Raw genomic sequence first — 22409 nt, 5'->3', positions numbered from 1 at the left:
GTTCAACCACTGCAAATAAAAACACGGCTTGTTCCTTTAGGAAATGAGAGAAGATGAACAGCATCGAGCAGCAAGCTTAAGATTCGTATCATCATCGGTCTAGCCATTGCCTTTGACTTAGCAGCGGTAACTATGGCCTGAAGTTCAGCAAAGATGGGTTTGATGGTTTTGTTTTAAGGCATTTTCTTTAAGGCTTCTCTTTCATAGATATGCTGGAGGGGGGGAGGGAGGGAGAGAAGGAGGAGTGAAGGGAGAAGGGTACTTACAAGAAAAACAAGGAGCTTAATCCCATAAAGGACCTCTGTGAGATTCTGGTGATCGGGTTGTCATCTAAAATTCTGACAAAACACATCAAAATGTTTCCAATGTTAGCGATATTTCTGAAAGAAACCCAGGAAAAATATAAAAGGTCCACAAGAAACAGACTCCCAACACCTGATCAATTCCTTCCCATGGGATGGGACACAGGTATCTTTCCCTTGATTCTAGGATGGGATTCCTCCAACGTCCTGCAGCTCTTCTCTCAGCACGTGTCAAGTTGGACCTGATATCTCTCTCTCTCTCTCTCTCTCCCCCCCCCCAAGCATCTCCTGACTGAAATGGGCTCCATAAACACCCTGAGCTACCGCTTGGCTGAATGAAAGGGGGATGAAACCCCCCCCCCCAATAATGTAACAGCTATGAACTGTTCATCTCTGAAGGGAATTGTATATCTCCATCACAGAGAAGAAATACATATGGGTGAAGAGACAGATGTGTTGAACCAGACTGAAGCATCACCCAGTGTTTGCGTGTGTTGGAACTTCACACAGTGACTGCTGGTATGAACAATTCTCAGGCTTTTATATAGTAGAAAAAAATTAAAATATACTTCCTTATTGACTGGTTAGATAGGTCATCTTTTTCACATGCTAAGTTTTCTATTTCCAAAATAAAAAACGATTTATTTATTTATTTATTTTACTTGCAATGGGCTTGCTTGTCCCCTCCTTCCATTCCACCCGGTTCCTCCTCCCCCTTCCCTACCTACACAAACTTTGTATCCTTTTTTATTTTCCAATCCTTTGGGTCCAGTACGTGCTGCCCGTATACTCTGGTGTGGGACCGTCCAAAGGAACATGGTTCTCCTACCAATAGCCACACCCTTAGAGGAAACTGGTTCTCCCTTTCCTAACAGCTATCAATTGCCAATAGCTCCTCCGTGGGGGTGGGAATTCATGCCTACCTCCCCCTCCATGCCCCTCCCCTTCCTCAGTTTCTTTCCTTGCTCCCTCTTTTCCTTTCCATGGGAATACGTATTTTGAGGATTCGCGTGGCATCATGAATAAAGCACCAACAGGAAGGTGTGATCCTTTAACAGATGCTGTCTTGTGCCCTTCAAAGAGTAAATGATAGTATAATTCTTAGAAAAAAATCACATTTTAAAATTTTATTTTTGTTTTATGGTTACTGGTGTTTTGTCTGGATGTACAGTCTTTGCATTATGTGTGTGTCTGGTACCCACAGAGGCTGGGCATGTGACAAGACATTCCAGAACATTCCTTGAAAAGAAGGAGTCACTGAGATAGAAGCCTGAGATGATAAGGAAGTTGGTTGGAACATTAGCCCGGTGACCCAGGCTCACACTAGGACTAGATGAAGCTGAAGCCCTGGACCTTCCACCAGTCAGGCCAATTTGTAGCCGCTGAGCAAGGCAACACAGAGCCTTCTATAGCTCTTCACTTAGTGCGCCAAGGAAAACATGAGCAGCTGCTGAGAGATGCCTGGAGATGGAGCTGGTGGCTCAGGGGGAAATGCCAGGTGGTATTAGATTCTCAAACTTTGCCTGCCCTGGGGACCAGAGCAAGCCCCAGACCTTTGCTTCCTGACACAGAGGTTTCTAACGGAGGGGAGTTCTTCCCTCTCAGGGAGACATGACAACGTTGGAGATATTTTTTCTGTTGTCACAACTCTTAAGAGAAGTTGCATAACTGGCACAGAGTGAGCAGGGTCCTCTGGCAATGCATGAGGTACCCTTGTCTTCTCTGGAGCAAAAAATTAAATACGTCAAGATATCAGTACTGCTAGGGTCAAGGACTTTCTGTTCTTAGTGACACTGGATGGCTGCCTGGCTTGGCCAGGCTGTCATTGAGTGCTGAGGCTCCCCTGTAATAACATGGCCAGATTCCTGTTTCATCCAACCATCACCTGACCTACCCGTGTCTGAGTTGCTCAGGCAAAATGCTCCGGATTATATATGAGTCAGAAAATAATAAACCAGAGACATCCTAGCCTGGAAACTACCCAAGCATTGTTGTAAATCACTAAGACTATGACCATTTGTAGGAGGGAGAAAAGCCAAGATACTTACAGCCAAGTGAGCTGATGCAAGTCTTTGAATATCCCAGGCCTGAGAGAGGTAATGCAGTTGTGGCTGAGATACCTACAAACAATACGGGTGAGTTCATTAGGCAGACCCCACACTCCAGTCAGCCACATATAATTAGACCGATGGGATTTTGTAGTCTGGATATCTGCTTTTTCACGTATGTTCTGAATGAGCAGAAGCAGAGGCAGGAGGTGGGGGAAGGGATGGTGGGGGACAGGGTTGGAGGGGGATGACTATGAAGCACCCAGAACTACAAGCCCAGACTGAGTCACAGTATGACCAGGGTGAGCAGTGCGGCCAAGAACAATATTGGGGGATGGCACATTAGGTTGGAGTATAAAGAAAGACAACGGACTATGTAGAGCACTTCTTGTGTCCTTTTTTGGTTATATTCTTGGTACATTACTATTTTAAGATGTATATATTTAGTGAGCAATGGTGGGAGGGGGCATAAAATACCGAGATGCTGTGGAAGTGGTCTAACAGCAATATTAACACAATATTAACCTTGGATAATAGTGTTCAAAGAGAATATAGGTATTTATTTTGTTGGCACAGGAGATCAAACCTGAGACCTCGCATCTCACATTAGACAAGTGCTCTGAGCTACACCTCAAACTCTAATGTGATTACCTTGTAGTCTTCTAAGATTTCTTTTATTTTTCTGCACCCTTTGGTTCAGCATGGAGCCCCACCCCCACCCGAGTCTACCTTTGCAGTCTTTTCTTCAAATGATACCCAGGGGATAGTGATGGAGGAGTTACTCACAGTATTTGTAGATTATGTAACCCAAGGAATGCTCTCCTGGAGATGTGTGTGATGCAGTTGTGCTGAAGGTATCTGTAGGAGCAAGACAGGAAAGCCAGGTGATTACAGTGTATGGGCTTTTTAAGCGTGAATTGTTGTGTAATGAGCAATCTTGCTTTTCTCCCCTAAAGGCAATGGGTGAAATTGGATGAAAGCAAGACAAGGCATGCAGTGAAGACTGGCCATCTGTGATCTGTACCACTGAAGTCTCCTGTGGGCTGTGTGTGTGTGTGTGTATGGTGCAGCTAGTCATCTTTTATTCAGTCAGGAGCTCTAGCAAGCATCCTTTCTAGCTTGTAGTAGCTGCTGGCCATGAGAGACGAAGCAGCCTTTCTGCGGAATGTGTTAGCACTATGCTTTAGTTCCTCGTTTATCTTCATTGTGTTCTCGTGGACAAAAGAGGAGCCCTTTGCGTCTTTTCTAGATGTAAGGCAAGAAGCAAGTGAATCAGCCACGTTCTCAGGGTTCCAGCTGCTGCTGAACCAGGGCTCTTCTGCTCTGTCAACATTCAGGACCTGAGTCACGGCAACTTGAAAATACAGAATTGCAGGACTGGGGGATCTGTGGGAAGAACACACACTTCCTGCCCTCATTATGCCATAGGAAGTCAGCCCTGAATCTGTATTTTCTAAAGTCAGCCTGGGCAGAAAACAGCCATGCTGACAGTAGTGATTACTACATAAGTGGGTCTTGTTTTTGTATGGTGTGTGTGTGTGTGTGTATGTGTGTCTATGTGTTTATGTCTGTACGTGTGTGTCTGGCTCTGTGTGTCTCTGTGTGTATGTGTGTGTGTTACCCTGAGGATTGAACCCAGTCCCTAAGCAACCATTTTACTACTGAGCCACACTGCCAGCCCCTACATAATCTACTTTGCTTTGATGTCTCTCATTTCCGTTTGTAGATCGATGCTTACAATATGGCACAAGGCTGTGCTAACTGTTACGGCCTTTTACTACAAAAACATGGGCAGAACATGCGTGTATTTGCTGTCTAACTAGATTTTGAATTTCATTCTACTGCAGTTATTCCCTGTCAGAGCTTCCCAGCCTTTCCTTAGGGCCATTGAGTGTGTTGCAAAAATGACAGGAGTTGAACATCCTTATACCCCAAGGCATCGGAGGAAGAAGCCAAGACCAACTTCTAGTTTACTAGCCATCCTCAGTGCAAAACCAGCCACACATCATGCATACCTCCATGCAGAAGGTGGTGCTGATGCAGGGCATCTGCATCCCACCTGTGCACATGTACAAAGCACCAATTCCAATCCCGCAAAGGAAACGAGAATAAGTATGAGCTAGTGTTTTCTAACTCCTCCCTCTGACCTCAAACACTTGCTTCTTGCACTGTCTGTGGGGAGATGCTTCACAGAGCAGCAGAAGCCCGTCTTTGGGTTTAAGATTCTACTCTGCATAAGACAGACAGACAGACAGAGAGTGAGTGATCGGTATCTGTCAGAACACCAGAGGAGTGTCTAGACAGAATGAAAGAGAGTGTGGTGATCTGGATAGCAATGCAAAGGAAAACAAAACAACACAAAGGAATATGATATGTTAGTAGAGAGGCCCACTGAAATTTCTCTTAAAGAAAATCCACTCCCTACCTAGGCCAGTTCCATTTTATTTGGGATGGTTTTTAATCTGAGGGTGCAACACATGCTTTTCCTACTTGGAGAGATGGGTTCAATCACAAGTCGTGAGTCTGAACTTCTACTGTCATATTAGAAGCCAAAGGAGAGAAACATTCAAACCCAGGACCTGTCTGATTCCTTGGCCACCCACAGCCAGTTTCCTCTCACCAACATTACTTAAGATTCCTGTTCCTTAAATGATGGAGAGCCGCTAGTCTGAGGATTAGCTGTTGGCTGTCACTGCGGAGAGACTGAGTCTCAGGTCTCGAGTCTCAGGCATAGACTGCAGAATTTAAGCTCGCTCCCTGGTGTCTACTTCCTTTTTCCAGAAGAGCCGTTTAAAGAATGTGAGAAGGGAACCATGACGATTTGGCAAGCAGCACCTCGTTCTATTTCAAACTGAGACACGAGTCTGTTAAATGTATGTCACACTGAGCGTCTCGCCTAAGAACAGCTTCCTGGATCATGGATTCCTGGTCTTACACGTTTCAAGCGGAACACCAAGGACTTGTGTACCAAAGCGAAGCAAACAAATGCTTTAACGACACACATGTTTATGAGCTATTTTTAAATGTGACAGGATGTACTTTGGAGCCAGGCAGGCACCTTTAATTATGTTTCATTGCCAATGATTGATTGCATTTAATAAGAACTGAGGTTAAGAAGAAATACCTAATTTTTATAAGGCTACTTTACAACGAGGGGGAGAGCGGCTTTTAGTTTCCATGGAAGCGATGACAAAGCATACAGCCGACCCCATAAATTGTATTTTATTTCTCTGAAAGGTCATCTCAAACTACTTCTTCAACTTTAGAAAAATCCTTGCACTTTAAGGAGATTATTAAGATAACAAAATTGATCCACAGTAAAGGAAAATTTATATCTATTGAGCAATGCTTATTCATCTGGCAATTAAAATTAAATTTTGATTTAGGCTATTTTTTTCTCTCAATGTCAGAATGACCGAGACTGCACCATGGGGATTTAGAGGGGTCTAGAATGGAGATTCAGTGAACAGGGTGTTCTGTGCTGTCTTGGGGTCACACGCTGTCAGCAAGGAGGGCTAGCCTCTACTTTTTGGGCCTCAATTACACAACTATGTTCACCTTCTTCCTTCCTGTGGCTAACAGCTACCCAAAGTAGGGATGTGGTCGAAGAGGAAGGACTTGGTGTCCTTCCTCATTAGAGATGTCCAATGTCAGGTCTCCTGTTTGAATGTGCTAATGAGGTGAGATGTGCTAGCACCTCCTCCACAGGTGCTAATGATCTTCCCTCTTCCACAGGTGCTCATCTTTCTTTCCAGACAGAAAGCACAGGATGGACTCATGCTCAGGGCAGGACCGCACCTCTCAGTAGAAACTCTGGGATGTACTGACAAATTTCTCTCCATCCCTAGGTTTTCATTGCGATAGCTTAAGTACTATTGGGTTCATTAGAAGCCCTGGCCTCTGCTTGTGATTTTTCTACTACTGAATTACAGGTCTTAATTGAGTCCCTTAACTTTTGTACACTGGCTGATTCATGTCTAAAGTGGTCTAATTAGGAATTCTTACAACTTCTATGGCACCTGATGATAGAATTTGTTAGAGTTGGCTCCTTCATGTTCCCCAAAGACTTATGTGTTAAAGGCTTGGCTCTCATCTTGGTGCTCTTGTGAAGGGCACAAACTTCAAGAGATGGGACCAGAGAAAGGTTTTCATCCAGCTTCTCTCTCCTCCTTATCCTCATTTGTTTCCAGGTAAGAGGTTTGGACCTTTGTCTCACTACATGACAGGGCTCATCTATCCTGCACCAAAACCTCTGAAACTGTGATCAAAGGAAGGTAGTTTATAATAGCAACAGAAAGCTGACTCACTACTTAAACACAGATTGTAAAACAAAACCCTTGGCATTCTTTCTGTGACTGCTGTTATGTTTCTTCTCTGGTAAATACCCTACATGCAGGGCAAGAGCAGTATTGAGTGACTGAAGGAACATGTGACTTTAGGAGTTACTAACATTTGGAAGCATTGTGGTTAGGATTTCCTCTCTAGCAGACTCCTGCAGCTTAGGGCTAATACGTAGCTATGCCAGTGTGACAGGACAATATGACCACATACTCTAGGATGAAGCAGAAGGCACTGACTGCATCTGATACTGCGTAGATAACCAAATCAGGTAAGATGATAATGTTACACCCACACACAGCTCTGCTAAGTGGAATTCCTCCAGGGACTTCTTTTCTTGTTTAAGGGTACCCATCTTTAATTTCACGAACATGGAGTTACTGATAGTATTTCCAGAGACTTTCCTTTTAGGCTAGGTGTGGAAGGATAAAAGAAATAAACATTTCTGCCAAGGATTCAGCATGTGAAGCATTCCTTTGTTGGTATTAGAACCTAGACTATTAGTCCTCTTGGCAGATGTAGCATCATCAGAGACCCAGAGAAACTCATCTTGGAAGGACTGATAGACAATCACCCAAGCTACGAACCTGTGAGTTTTATACCCACAAATATCAATAGGAGGCATCATGCTGACCTATCTAATATGACTAAACACTACAGTATGAAGATTATGAAATAGATTAATGAGGGGGTGGAGAGATGGCTCAGTGATTAAGAGCACTGGCTGCTCTTCCAGAGGATTCACGTTCAGTTCCCAGCACCCACACCACGTGTGACTCTAGTTCCAGGAACTCGGATGCCCTCTTCTGGCCTCTGTGGGAACTGCATGCATGTGGTACATACAGATCTGGCCGGTAAGACTCAGACCCACAAGATGAAAAAGAAATAGCATCCTTTAAACAAGCAAAGTGAAGAGTATGGATTGCTTTGTAAGGAAGGAATGAAGCATTTGGGTCATATCAAGTGACAGTTTGTCACTCATCACTGCTCTCCCACAGAGACCACCCACCAGTTCCAGGTCCTAGTTGTTAGCATGTGGTCTTTTTCTTTCTCACTGAATGCTAATTATTTACATACTAGTTATTGATATGGTCTCTCCTTAAACATACTAATATCATCATCATCATCATCATCATCATCATCATCACCATCATGTCTTTGCCCCTATTATTCTGGGACACAGGCTGAATGCTGTCATTACATGTTTTAAACACAACGATTATTCTTGCCTAATCTTTCACTCTTTTTCTAAGTTAAAAATCAGATCCAGCTCCTCTGATCCTGCAGTGTTACTCTTGAATAGTATTGAGGAAAGACTTGAGGCTGTGTATTGAGATGGTTTATCTGAAGTCCAAGTCGACCCTCTGAAGATGGTTAAGTGAAACTGTGCTCTAAACTATGAAATGAAAACAAACGAAGCCCTCTTTCTGGTGCTTTACCTTCTAAGCTTAAGTTTAGAACCAGAGTTAGCGATACATGTGAAAACTACTCAAACTCAATTCTGTTCTCAGATCAAAAGCATCTTAAAACGTCACAAGAGCTTAAAACACCATAAATGGACCCTTCGCGGTTACTCACATCTTTCTGAGTTCTGTGTATTTGCTGAAAACCTTGACTGGAAGTCTGTGAATTTTGTTTTTCTTAAGAGATCTGAAATAAAAATCAAAACACTTTTTTTTGATACTTTAAGGCAAGCCCACGATGTAACCCAGGCTAGCCCAGACTTTTCGTGATCTGCATCCCCTCACCTTAGCCCATTAGTGCTATAGGCTAGATAAGGGTGTGATGAGTTCTCTCTTTCTCTCTTATCTTTCAATAAGTCAACAAGACATAAGCACAAGTAGAAGTCAACCCAGCAGAAGATCCCAGCCACCTCAGACATGCCCAGTGAGGACAGGACTACAGATCCACGAGGGTCTTAAATTTCTTTCTGTAAAATTCAGGAAAGTTTGCATGATCTACAACAGCCAGCTTCATAGATCTTTCTATCTTTGCAGTCTTGATGGACTATCAGTTTAACAAATGAGATGACATAGCCAGCTCCATTTTCTCATCAGCAGGGCCACAGGAGTAACAGCATGAAAGTCAGAGAATACTGAAAAAGCACTCCAGGCCATAGACATCACGAGGTAAATGTTAACTAGGCTCCTCTAGCAGATCATATTTTCCTGAGGAGGAATCATCAACCTTATTGGTGACTGGTTTTAGAAGAAGTTCCAGGGGTTGGAGACACCGCTCAGTGCTGAAGAGCATAGGCTGCTCTGGAAGAGGACCCGGGTTTGATTCCCAACATGTACATGGTGGCTCACAGCCATCTCTAACTCCAGTTTCAGGATCTCTGATGCCCTCTTCTGGCCTCTATGGGTACTGCACACATGTGGTGTACATACATCCATGCAGGCAACACGCATATACATAAAATACAAATAAATACATCTTTTAAAAAGTACTTTAAATTATTTTTTCATTTTATTATCATTTTTACTATAGCACTACAGAGGTTTCCGTGGTTTTATGAGACTTTAGGTACAAATATCTTGTATTTACTCACAGTAATGTTACATTGCTGGAAACTTTTGGCACAGCTTTTAAGTCGGCCTTCACACATTCCAGTTCATTTTCTCTGCAGTAACAGTTCTGTGGATACTGGCCGAGAACTAGGGAGAAAAGACAAAAAAAAACATACTAGAAAAAAATACCTTGTTTATGACAGCAACTAACATTATTCTCTTTTCATCAACTACATAGCTATAATATATATATCTATATATCTATATATCTATTATTGAATTCATTGAACCCTTCATAAAAGCAAGTAAGAATTCTCTCCAGATCAGATCCAATGATGTGTCAATCTCATCTCTAGTTCCTGTAGTCATCTCAGACACATTTATCAGGTAAGTAAGCAGAAAAAAAAAAAACCCACAGGCTTAAAACAAATACTATCAGATCATGTACTAAAACAGAATTAAGTTCTTCTGTTCAATGAAAAGCATCATATGTTTGAGTAAATCTCCATGGTGATGACTTCCTATGTCACGAGTCACACATGATAGAGAAGCAGAGAAAGACAGAGAGGATTTCTATGGAATCTTTAATTTCTCTGCTGACCGTATGGATATTTGATGCAGTTAAGGAAGTGGAAGTTAATTTTTATTTATATCATTACTATAATTAATTAACAAACTGTTTAGGCACAGGGCCTTATTATATAGAACATTACCTTCTGCCTTGATCCCCAGAGTGATGGTATTGAATACATGTGTGGTGGTGTGGGCCCAGCCTACTGTCATCCACTGAGTGCGAGTATAAATTTCTTCTAATTGCTCATCCTTTTTTCTATCACATTTAAAGTGAGTTTATCTGCATGCTGGCAGCAAATCCACCACAGCTATTACTGAATTCCCACTTACTGCAAAAGATGCCTTCAGTGTAAAACGGTTTGGATGATATTATGCAATCTACATGATACTTAGCTCATCCCAATAAAGATAACGTTAATGTGTTCTATTTAATGTTTATCGACATCAAGAATATTATGGATGTATTATTAGATTGAAGTTTGGTCAGAAATTACTTGCCAGCAAAAGACTTTCATGTGGTGAAGCTGGGTGTGCTGCTTAAAGCCGAAACCTGGTGAGACTCAGTGATTCAAGCAGAGATGGCTCAGTGGTTAGAACACTGGCTATTCTTGCAGAGGACCTGGGTTCAGTTCCCAGCACCCAAATGGTGGATCACAACCATTTGTAATTTCTGAGGGATCTGATGCCCTCTTCTGGCCTCCTCAGGCACTAAGTATGCCTGCAGTGCATACTTACACATGGAAGTAAAATAAGCAAATCTTTAAGAAGGCAGAATGTGGGCGTTTCTTCAGCCTCCATACCCTGGAGTGCAGTCAGGCCACCACCCTATTCTGAGGGTGGCCCTAAAAGGCTAGTCTCATCTCCTGCCACCTTACTCATCCCAAGACATGTCTTGGACTTTGCCTTTGTCTATACCGATGTCATAATAATCAGCACCAACTTCATTCTTTCCACTCAGTTGGCCCAGATCCCTGGTGGTTGTGTGTCTGTCTTATTCCTGATGTAAGACTCTGCAGTGTCTCTGCCTGGCTTTTACAACTTAGTTGCCAGTAGCTACCCACCCCACCCACCCAGACTTCTGACAGTCACAGCAGACATGGTGTCCCACGCTCGGATTTTCTTCTCTCATCCATGGTCTGCCTCTGCAGGGGCCATTTTGGAACATCTGTTCCTGATCCTGAGTGTTCCTTCTTTACTATTAACAACTAAAGAACAAAAACAGAGACCCAACCCAACCAAACACACAGATTTGCCCTTGTGTGAAGTGAGCTCCAGATGCGGTGTGTAAAGAAGAGGCTATTAGAATTTTGACTTTTGATCTCTTACTAGTTTTGTCATTTTTTAAAATTATATTTTTCTTTTTTTGTTTTATTTTTTCAAGTAGTGAAAAGTTTTTTTTAAAAAGTCTTAATAAGGCAAAGTTTTACTCTTCATAATCGAAAGCACACAGGGCAGGAAGTGAATGTGGATTTCATTCTCACACAGGTGACTGTCTTTTCTCCATGGGTGGGGTCCTGACCTCATGGTCTTTCACGATTGGCTAGTTCTTTAAAGAATTGACATAAAGAAAATAAGAAGGTTGTCCATTTAAACTCAAGAATGTAGCAGGGCCTTTGTGTAAACAAAGGATTCACAGGGTGTGTGGTGGGGCAGATAAGAAGATTTGAATTCCCTGTCATAGTTTTTACAATACTTGGTAGAAAAAGACTCATTTACTATTGCTTACAAATTCCTCCTCTTCTCTTAAACATGTGTTTTCCTTCAACCTCTAAGATGTTGCTCATTCCTTCTTGGAGTAAGATGGTGCCGTGGGGTGAGGTATCTGTTTAACTGATAAGAAAAAAGCCCGATCAGGCCCCTGGGACAAAAATGAACTATTGCATCTACCGCATACTTTAAGGTAAGCTCCCTTCCTGTGGGTGGCCCCTTGGCCAGGAGATTGACCTGGCTCATCAGAATGTCAGGCCTGCACCAGGACAGAGACTCTACTCTCTTGGTCAGAAGGAGTTTTCTCCTAACAGGCCTTCATGTCTACCTTAACTTACTCTGTGTGTGTGTGTGTGTGTGTGTGTGTGTGTGCGCACCACCTGCTTGTAGTACTGTAGAGGCCAGAAGGGGACATCAGATCCACTTAGAGGAGGTTGTGAGTCACCATGTTGGTGCTGGGAACTAAACCCAGGTCCTCTTCGAGAGCAGCCAGTGCTCTTAACCTTGAACATCTCCACACAGCCCCAGGCTGGCTTTGAACTCAGGATTGTCCTTCACCAGACTCCAGATTTCAGGGGTTACTAGTGCATGCCACTCTATCTGGTTAATTTAACTTTTATACATTATATATCCATGTATACACATGTAGATAAGTTATAAACTAGTATAATAAAGTGCACAGTGAAGTCTTTACCAAGTATGGGATGGAGATTGTTTTCAGGGGCTTTGTGGGTACCTAAATTCACAGATGCTCAAGAGCCCTTTAAAATGGTGCAGCATTTGCATAGATCCTTTAGAAATCTCTAGAGGCTTCATGATGCTGATTACAGCATAAATCTTGTTGACATAGTTGTTCCACTATTTACATAGTTCACATTGTTATATGATTGTAGCAGTATATAATATAATATTTATAATATTATATAATATAATAAATATAATATACATTAAGGATTAGTGATTAGGACATTTTCTGTACAAGTTCAGCACAGATGCAGTTTTGATTGGACTGTTTCTGGTTTTGAGTTGGTTGGCTGCACAGTTGTGTAACCCTAGGGAAGTGCACTGACTATGTGCTGATAGGATAGGGGTTTGTTGTCGCTGCTTATTTGCTTGTTTGTTTTTGAGTCAGTGTCTCACTCCGTGGCCCTGGTTAGAACAAATGCAGATTATCTTCTTCTGCCTCCCAGGGTGCTGGGATTAAAGATGTACACTTCCTTGTTCAATGTTAGTATAGCACTTAATGTGTGGACATCACATATGTAAATGAAATTTATGTATTGTGACATATACCAGACTATATGTATACACACACACACACACACACACACACACACACACACACTTCAACTCTATAACAGTACAGAGGCCAACCTCTACAGTGTGTGCCCCAAACCCTCTTAATTAGAGCATGCTGTAGCCTTCTGAGTTCAGCCCTGCCTTCCTCTAGCCCAGGTTTGTAGCATCACAGTGCACGTGTGTAAAGGCTTTGAGCAACCTGCACTGGACAGCTCCCCGCAGATCTTACTGGTCTTGCTTCCCTGACAATCGGTTAACTCTTCTCTCTGCATCCAGGGACTTCAAAGCCACCTCGGTGCATTGCTTAGGAGACTATTCCTGTCCCTGGCAGAGCCCTCATTTCTTACAGTGCCTCCCTGTGCAGCCTGGAATCACCACGGCTCAGTGAGAATGACTTTCTAGCTATGTATGATATTTGTGAGACACCTTAATCATCACTGTCCTTTCTGTATCTGAAACATAGTGTGAGCTGTTTAATGAAAAAAAATTAAAGGAAATGGAACCTTGACATTTGTCACAATTATTATCTGTGCATTCTCGTGACCCATATAGTAACAAAAGGAGTGAGCATGCATAGACATGGATCTGTTCTTCCTCCCCCGACCCCAGGCCCACAGCAGACAGTAGAGTGGTTACCAGTGAGATGCAAAGACACGATATCGACCTTCTGAAGGTAGCTGAGCCACTACAGCAGTCCCCACTTACCCACAGGGGACATGTTCCAAGACGCCCAGTGGATGCTTGAAACCAGAGAAAAAGCCAAGTCCTGGACTGACTGATTCCCCTCTGCCTACACGCTTCTGGGACGTTCATAAGTCAGGCCAGTGAGATTAAGAGTGCCTGATGACTCCATAAAAAGTGACAGCAGTATACCACGACAAACGCTATGTGAACGTGGTCTGTTTGTCTCAAGGCACCGCTGCCGCCGTCGGTACTGTTTTGGGACTGCAGTTGACTGCAAACCGTTGCAGCAATTGACAGCAGAACCTTAGATAAGAGGGGGCTGCTGTTCCCAGAGAGATCCACGAGCCACAGTCAAGTTTTTGCAAAGCGGAAACCATCTTTGAACCGCCACCACTTACAGCACTCCTGTGTCAATGTCACTTTATTGACATTCCCATGGACTGTGCCAAATATGGTCGTCCATCCACTAGTGTCACCTGTGGGATGGTGAGTGATATGCGTCAGTTAGTCTGGAAATCAGAGACCACACCACAAAACAAAAGTACAAAAGTTTCACGAAATCAAACCAAAAGAACAAAACAAAACGAAACAAAAAAAAAAAAATCCGCTCAAGCAACAGAATGAATGATTGATTCTTTTCAAGGATTTCAAATGTTCATTCCCCAACATGTACAGTGCCAGTATTATTTTATGTGGTTATACATGTCGCGATAAATAGTATCCATTTCTAATACTGACATTTTGGATCTTTCGACCTGAATTTTGGGGATTTCCCAAGACCATTGACCCTGTATTTCATTCAGGTACTTTGCCATGTGAAGATGGAAGGGATTTGTGAGATAGGTCTACCACGTTCTGATAAAATTGGACCTTCCTTGTTTTGTTTCAGTGCTGGGGATTGAACCCAGGGCCTCATATGCTCTCAACACGGGCAACACCAGTCCTTGCCAGAATTTATTTTTAAATAAAGCAAAACCCAGAATATCTTTTAGTAAAGACTATTGAGAGAAATAATAATTGCCTCCCTTTATCCTGCCATAATGTCAATTTGTCATTTGCTATTGTGAAATTTTTATTTGCTATGTCCTTTATATGATGAAAAATCACATATGAATAAAAATGAACCCATTTTGCAGTATCCTTAATTGAACATGTGCTGTAAAAATGGTAAGGTTTGCATTGCAATACAACTCCACATGAATCAAAAAGTAAATTTACGCAGTCACTTGCAGGCCCCTTTGATCCCTGATATCTATAATTTATCTTTATTCCTTTTTCATATCCTGAATTGTGCTGCTGTGATACCTTTAACTGTATTACAAGCTATTCCGTGTGCTTTGCTCAGTTTGGGTTCAGAATGTCCTGGTGGTGGGTAGATAAACAGATGTGACCTTTGATTCCCTCCTAGCAAAAAGAAATCTCGTTGGCTTGTTCATTGATAATCAGAGAAGTACCTCTGAACTGAGCACAGATTAAGCGCTTACTGTGTACCCTACTGAGCACAGATTGAGCGCCTACTGTGTACCCTACTATCCTACATTCTGGTGGTAACAAAGCAAAGAAGTTTCAGGTCTTTTCTTAGGGCACTTGCATCTGCCAAGAGGTGGCAACGTAACACACAGGACTCTACATGGCTGGAGATTTACCCATGGGCAGGCCCAGGAGGAGAGGGACACTGAGCTCAAGTCATGTGACCTTTTCAGTTTATTCCAGTCAGCCTTGGAGCCTGTTATTTTCTATGCCTAGAATTCTATTCCTCTGAATATCTTCCTTCCTGGCCTTTGTCCCTCCCTCTCTCCTTCCCTTCCTTCATTTCCCCTTCCTTCCTAACTCCCTTCCTTCCTTTCTTCCTTTCTCACTCCTTCCTTCCTCATTCCTTTCTTCCTTCCTCCCTCCTTTCCTCCCTTCCTTCCTTCTTCCTTCCCTCCTCCCTTTCTCCCTCTTCCTCCTTTTATTTTGCTCTTATTCAAGTCAATTTACTTTAATTAAAGTTCTCCTTAATTCTGTTCTTAAAATGACTTTCCAAGATCCTGCTCATCTCTGAAATTCACGGTCCCTTTCTCTCCGGGTTTGCCCTGCTGTCTATGTGCACCATTACTGTTTTCTTAGCTCATGTTGTCCTATGAGCTCCAAGGTCCAGGTCCTCATTTCTCCCTCATCCTTTTTGTGCCCACTGTGTCCCGGTGCTGTGGGGAGGTCGTGGCCCTCAGCTGACACTCAAGGTCACTGTGTACAATCAGTTAATTCCCCAGGTGAGCCCAGTGACAGTTTATGGATATTCTCACAGCCCAGCAAAGTTATTGGCCACAAGGAAGCCTCTTAAAATTGAATTATGAGAACCAAAGAAGAATTTAGAATGTCATTTTGATTTTTTATGGGACCATCTTTCTGATCTTGGCAAGCTCTAGGGCTTTTAAAAGTCGGGTCATTAGCCCGAATGCAACGGGCAGTTGTTATTAGATCGCCCCCTCCCAGTTCCCCTCACTTACTGGCCGACCCATGGTTTAGGGGAGCACATGCAGTGTGGTAGGGGGAAGACTCACCACAGTTGTCCTCATCGGCACCATTCCCGCAGTCATCCACGCCATCGCAGTGAAAGGCTCGGGGCAAGCACTTGGTGAGATTCCCACAGGGGAAATACCCTTTTGGGCACAGAGGAGCCACCATACTGCTGTCAGCCAGTGCAAAATCTACGTGAAAGATAAGAGAGCGCAGATTCAAAATTCCTATGTTAAGAAACCAAACGTGACTGTGGCTAGACCTTGCTGGCATCGTCCTGTGGTAAGAACAAGCTGATTCGTCCAGGGTCAGTCTTAGAACACAAATATGGAATAACATCGTAAGTGACCCCAATTGAGCCTAACACTAGCTATACCGTGGGTGAGGTGAAGACCCATTTTGTATTTTCACTTAAGGGAAGTAATTACAAAGAAAGCCAAATGGGTTGCTTGACTACTGCATGGAGTCAAAGAGGTATTTAGTGCTTGAGGCAGAAGGCTGCAACCATGTTTAAATGGGAACCAAGAAACTGATTTATGCAGTTATTTTTTCATAAGAAAAATTTAAGGTGACTTAATACATATGCAAAAGGACCATTTAAGTGAGAGCTGGGGAGAGAGCCTAACCTTCATTAAAATAAGGGTGACAATACTAGCAGCAACTCTCATGTTAAGAAGGTACCGAGCACCAGCACTCTGCTGGGTAGTTATCTCAGTTACTCCTCTCAGGCCAGAGAGATGTGGATGGGATTGTATCTTTCTGCATGCTTTAGCAGATGGTAAGCTAAGCATCTTGCTTGGGGGTGTCATCTAGGTGACTTGGGTAAAGTTTGATTCTGCTTTCTGATGTCAGAGGCTACTAGTAACCGCTATGCTGGGTGGGAGTTGAACCATTCTGAAATACACCTTTCCAAGTAGAAACCATTTATGAAGACAAATTAAAAATAATCTTCCCAGAAAGAGGGCATAACACATGAACAAGTGTTGAACCCAAGCCTAGTTGGACAGAGGGGTGCAGACAGGAAGTCCTGTGACCTTTTATAACGTTACATACCAGGAAACAGGGTTTATAAAGCAACCCCAGACATTTAGATATAATGAGTGTGCATTCAAGTTTAAGAGCATGCTTTCCAGAAATATTTTTTCTGGACATACTCTTTGTAAACTGACTAATAAAATTATGGAAGTCTTGAGGTCAAGTTGAAACTTCACAGGTTTGTTTTATATTAGTTCTTTGAGAAGGTTGTACCTCATTCAGCCCCTCCCCCACCTCCTCCAGATTACCCCCTCCCTTCCCAGCATTCTATCATCCTTGTCATTTAAACTCACAGAGTCCAGTTTGTGCTGCTGGTGTACCTTGGGAGGTTTCAAGGGAGAAGAGACAGAATGAATGATATAAAGGGTGAAGGGGGGATAATGGGGAAGGCTTATCTGTGGCGTCAGGCAGGAGGGCAGGGGAGAGGAGGGAGGGGGTACAGGTAGGGATAACTAACACTTGAAGGTGTTTCACAGTCAGATAGAAACCTACCCCAGTACACACAGACTCACACATAAAGAGTTCGAATGCTCCTGTAACACCCTGTGACAGAGCCACAGTGTCCAACCAGACACTACAGGTTAACACATCAAACTTCACATACCTAGAGAGCAAGGGCACTCTGAAATGGCTAGCTTATTACAACCTGTTGAAGGGATGGGGAGAGGTGTTGGAAGTGTTCCTGCCGATGACTTCACCATCATAACCAGGAAGCTATTTGGGTGTAGATACGAAGGTTTTTAAAGCAAGCTTTAGCTGGGCTTTCCTGCATACAGTATCACCTACTGTGTGCTGGGTATTTCCCAATTATCTCATTGAATGCTAAAGGTAATGGAGCCTACTGATATTCTAATCATCTGGTTAGACCCTTAGACCCAGGACAAGGGTCTGAGGTGCATATTTTACATAATCAAAGCAGACCTGGCCTCCAGGTTCTCCCAGCATCCCTCAGTCCCTACCTGGCATACTGTGCCTCCAACTCTGGACTTTCCAGCCCAGGGGCTGGGCTGCCCTTCATTCTGTATGATCCAGACATTTTGGCCTCTCTCCTCCTTCTACCCCTCCCCTTCTTCTCCTCCTTCAATGCACATGCCCTTTCTCTCTTTTTCTCCCCACTACCCCCACTCTCACCCCAAGGTGACTTTCCTGACCTCAGTCCTTGGGGCCAGTGAACTCGCCTGAGAGAAGCTTCCCAATAATCCTGCCTTTAATATAATCTAATCTGGCTTGAACTGGCTCATTTCACTGGCAGAGAAATAACCTATCAATGATCTTTATGAAGATGCTTTTATCTGGGTCTGGGGAAACATAGCCATCTGGGCCTTCCAGTAAATGGTGACTTTTGGAGAGATTGCATCCCACAAACGTCTTTGGAGACCTCCCTGCTGGCCGTCCTTGTTCACAAAGGATGCAGGTGTTAACAGGCAGGTGTTTGAATGTGGACACTCAGACCGTCTGACCTACAAGTGGACGCTAAGCTCCCAAGGACGTCATTGGAAGAGACACTTGGATTATGTGAGCTTAGCTTGTTAGTTGAGATGACCCTGGAGATGGAACAAGGGAGTAAAAGCAGGGCAGGTGATCTTCTTCAGGGACAGTGATGTCATTGTGAACTCCCAGGGACAGTGATGTCATCGAGCACTCCCCGAGGCCCTCACAGGTGCGTCTTCTGGAACTTTCCTGATGGAGGAGGCCAATCTAGAGTGTGACTCAAGAATGTCAGGTCGGGTGGGGTGGGGTGAGGGTGTCAAATCTGGGAGGGACAAGAGAAGTGGAGGAGAGGGGCTGACCACAAGTGTCTCCAACTGCCAATTGTATCTGTCAGGCGTCTCCATTTCCCACTCCATGGTGGCATCTTCCTGGGACATTTCAAGTATAATTAGAGTATGAAAGGAAAATGACTGAACTCAGCTCCTTCCTCTTTGTCCTCTGTCTCCTTCATGTCCGGTATCACTTGGTGCTCAATTAACTTAAATAATAAACTCCCATAGGAGCTGAAAAAAGGAAAGAGCCCTTTTCAAAATTTGACCTTGCTAACATTGTGGGCTCCCGTTTCAATTCTGAGTAAATAAAATCCAGAGTCCTGCGTACTGTACTTATCATTGTCCCTCATAGTCACGAAATTTAAATAATAACTAAGAGTCCCGGCTGTGTTTGGCGCATACCGAGGAAGATCCACTGGCCATCTGGGGGAGGCATATTCTGCAGTCTGGGGCTCCTGCCATCGCTGGCTGAAGTAGAGAGAGGCAGTTTTACTGAAACTCAGGAATTATAAAATGGAGGTTGCTAACATCAATGCAAAGCTGGTGGCTTCCAGAGGTTTCCATGGTACTCTTCTGGTCAAACTACAGCAGTGGGGAGATCTGGGCTCCTGAAAGGAAACCACTGTCAAAGTCCCTCCTCTCTCCAGTCAGAACTCCAGCTGTGCACTGGCATGATGTAATAGCTCTGCAGCTGCCTTTCAGAGAAGCCAGCTGGACTGCCGCCCAAGGGTGCTTCGGGTTGCCAGTCAACACTTTTCCTGGGCTACTGGGAAGGGACGCGTGAGAAAGACCTTTTAGGTTTGCCATGTAAAAATCACTAAAGATGGTCAGGTCCCTGTTTTGATTTTCTGACAACAGTAGTACTGACTGGAACTGAGGAAAGCCATGTGTTCTGAAGAACCAGCCTGCCTCCATCTTAGGCTTGAAAACCAACTTATAGTAAAGACAAACTAGGTTCACTCCTGTTTATGATTAAATCTGTTTCTCAAGGACTGGGCTATGCCCCACCTGTATCCTTAACTACAAATGGTTCTGTTCTGCCTGCTCCAGGCATGGCAATCATGTCTTTGTTTCCAAGGGTTGTTTATAACCACTTTGCAACCCTACCTTTGTTTCAAAAGGTTATATGACCACCTATGACTACCTTGTTATGATATCTGTTATGAACGACTACTTTGTTATGATAACAGTTGTTATGGCTTCCTTGCTATGTCCACCTTGCAATTATGTCTCTGTTTCAGGCCATGACTAACTTTTTATGTTTATGTTCTGCTCCTGTAACCCCATCTATTTTGCACCCCCTAAATCCTCCATTTAGAAGCCCCCTCCCCAAGCTTCAAAGCCTTGTTGTCTTCCTCACATCCAAAGCTGACCTCTAGAACCCTGCTTTAGGGGGAAGCAGCCCATGTACATGAATAAGCAAGCATACTTTAATCAATTGCTTGCTTTAATGAATTTGACCATGATGATTTGGGTTGGTGGTCTTTCTTCTCCCATCTTTGGGATTAATGATCCCTCCACACCAGAACCTTCTAGAGAGGGCATTCCACAGAGGTGACTAACTGAGGAGATGCTTTTCTGGGTGACTTGTATGGTGCTGCTCACCTCAGTGAGGGTGGCACTGTCACTGAAGCAGACCATAGAGCAGAAGTCACAGACAGAGCCTCAGCCACACATTTAAGAGTTAACTACTAGACCATCCAGGAAATGTTAACTGGACCATGTCGGTTGCCAGTCAACAAGATAAGCAACATGGTCTCCCCTGGGTGCTCTGAGTGGGATGAAGCAGCTCTCTGGGCAGTCTGCATTTGGTCAGGCCACTTTCTGGAAGCTGTTCTACTTCTGGCAAGTCAGAGCATCTCTAAACACATTGCTTAGAGCCCAGGCTAACCACAAATGTACAATTCTCCTACAGTAGCCCGGAGTGCTGAGATCACAAGCCTGCCCTCATGCCTGCCTGGCTGTGTTCTGGTGTTAAAACATCCATCTTGTTCAGTGTGATTAGAGAGTCTGCCTTCTTTCTGATAGCTGCCCAAGACTGAGAAACTCAGAGTATGCCTAGTGAGTGGGTGAAGGACAGAGGGACAGGACAGAGTGTGACAGTGACAGACCAGATGAATCCCTGACACGGGCAACACTGAGAAGAGAGAGGACTGGACTTAGGTCTCATCTGTTGCTCCTAAAATTCCAAGTCACAGATTCCCCTGTCTCACTGAACTTTCATCGATGGCTCTTCTTCTCAGTGGGGATTCTTCCAAATCCCATCAGTTTACACCTTTCCCTCACCCAGGGTTCCTGACATGCACCCAATCAGGATGCGCCTTGCACAGAGGTAGGGCACCCCTCACATGGACTGCCTACACTGAGCCGTGTGGAGGCTGCATGGCCGTGGACCAGGGTCAGGGATGATACCTGAAGGGTGAGGGACCCCTAACTGCTCACTGTAATGTCTCCTGAGTCTACCCTCTGCCCCAGAGTCTCAGACGCTGTAGACATTAGTTACAGCCCTGCTTTCCCGTCTTTCCATTCTCGTTCCTTGTCATGACATCCCCTCCACATTAGTCCTGTTCATTCGGTTCTCAAAGGCCAGACATAGCTTAGAGATCCAGTGCTTGGCTAGCGAGATCCAGGTTCAATCACCACATCACAACATGCACATGTGTGCATGTGCATACACACACAGAGCCACAAACGCACACACATGCAAACACACACACAGGTGCACAGACACACACACACACATGCAGGCACATACATACAGTACACACATGGGCACACATGCACAGGCACACACATACACACACAGGCATACACACATGTACACACACACACACACACACACACACACACCTAAACAAACCAGAAAACAATCAGGCCTCATATTCAAAACAAGTTAACAAACCAAATGCTATTATATCCAGTTGCCTTTGGGGCAGAGCCAGTCTTCTCCCCTTTTAAAAGGTCACTTCTCAGAAGAGTGACAAGCCATTGTCTTCACTCCTCCTGCCTTTCCAATGTTGGCCTGTTACGCCATCTGAGTTCCCATCAAGACCAGCATTTGTCTGCTGCCCTCCTCAGTTCTCCTTTTTAAGATGAAATCTCACTGTGTAACTCTGCCTAGCCTGGAACTTACTCTGTCGACAACCAGGATGACTTTGAACGCACAGCGATCCTCCTGCCTCTGCCATCCAAGTGCTGGATTTAAAGATGGGTGCCTAATCCTTTCTGTTACCTCATTGGTCCCCTGAAGCGTCTAACGAATTCCACCACCTTCATCAGGCAGGAAGCCTCTTTCCCTGGCTTTGTGGTTCCTCTCCGCCTTTCTATACTTCCACTTCCGGAGTTCCTCTCTGCTCTGCTATTACAGGTGATTCTGCTGGCCTGCCCTTGGGGACCTAGCAATGCTTATGTCACGAACTGCTGCCAGGTGCGTGCTGCAGGTGTGCACTACTTATAAAAGGACCTACCTGGCACTCAGCAGCGCTCTCTCTCTCTCTCTCTCTCTCTCTCTCTCTCTCTCTCTCTCTCTCTCTCTCTTGCTCTCTCTCGCTCACTCTCGCTCTCACTCGCTCTCTCTCTCTCCCCCCGCCTCCCTCTCTTCCTCTCCTTCTCTCTCTCTCCCCCTCCCACCCATCAGCATCCCCCCTCTCT

At 44.2% G+C, this 22409-nt stretch overlaps 1 protein-coding gene across 3 annotated transcripts in view; it reads right to left on the bottom strand.

The window, feature by feature from the left end:
- The window catches only part of Rxfp2 (relaxin family peptide receptor 2), a 61779-nt gene that overhangs the window by 30009 nt on the left and 9361 nt on the right, over positions 1–22409 (bottom strand). For 2 of the 3 annotated variants that reach the window (XM_028779774.1, XM_028779776.1), the window contains exons 2-8: positions 16005–16151; positions 13860–13937; positions 9240–9345; positions 8267–8338; positions 3137–3208; positions 2351–2422; positions 267–338 (exon numbers count right to left, since the gene is read on the bottom strand). In XM_028779774.1, coding sequence (XP_028635607.1) covers positions 267–338; positions 2351–2422; positions 3137–3208; positions 8267–8338; positions 9240–9345; positions 13860–13937; positions 16005–16151 — 619 coding nt within the window. Of the gene's footprint in view, positions 1–266; positions 381–2350; positions 2423–3136; positions 3209–8266; positions 8339–9239; positions 9346–13859; positions 13938–16004; positions 16152–22409 lie in introns of all 3 variants that reach the window. The other variant, XM_028779775.1, reaches the window with a different exon arrangement.

Source organism: Grammomys surdaster, unplaced genomic scaffold (assembly GCF_004785775.1).
Source record: "Grammomys surdaster isolate TR1022 unplaced genomic scaffold, NIH_TR_1.0 362, whole genome shotgun sequence".
Taxonomy (NCBI): domain Eukaryota; kingdom Metazoa; phylum Chordata; class Mammalia; order Rodentia; family Muridae; genus Grammomys; species Grammomys surdaster.
Note: the sequence above shows the minus strand (reverse complement) of the source record. Positions and strands in the feature narration are given on the sequence as shown.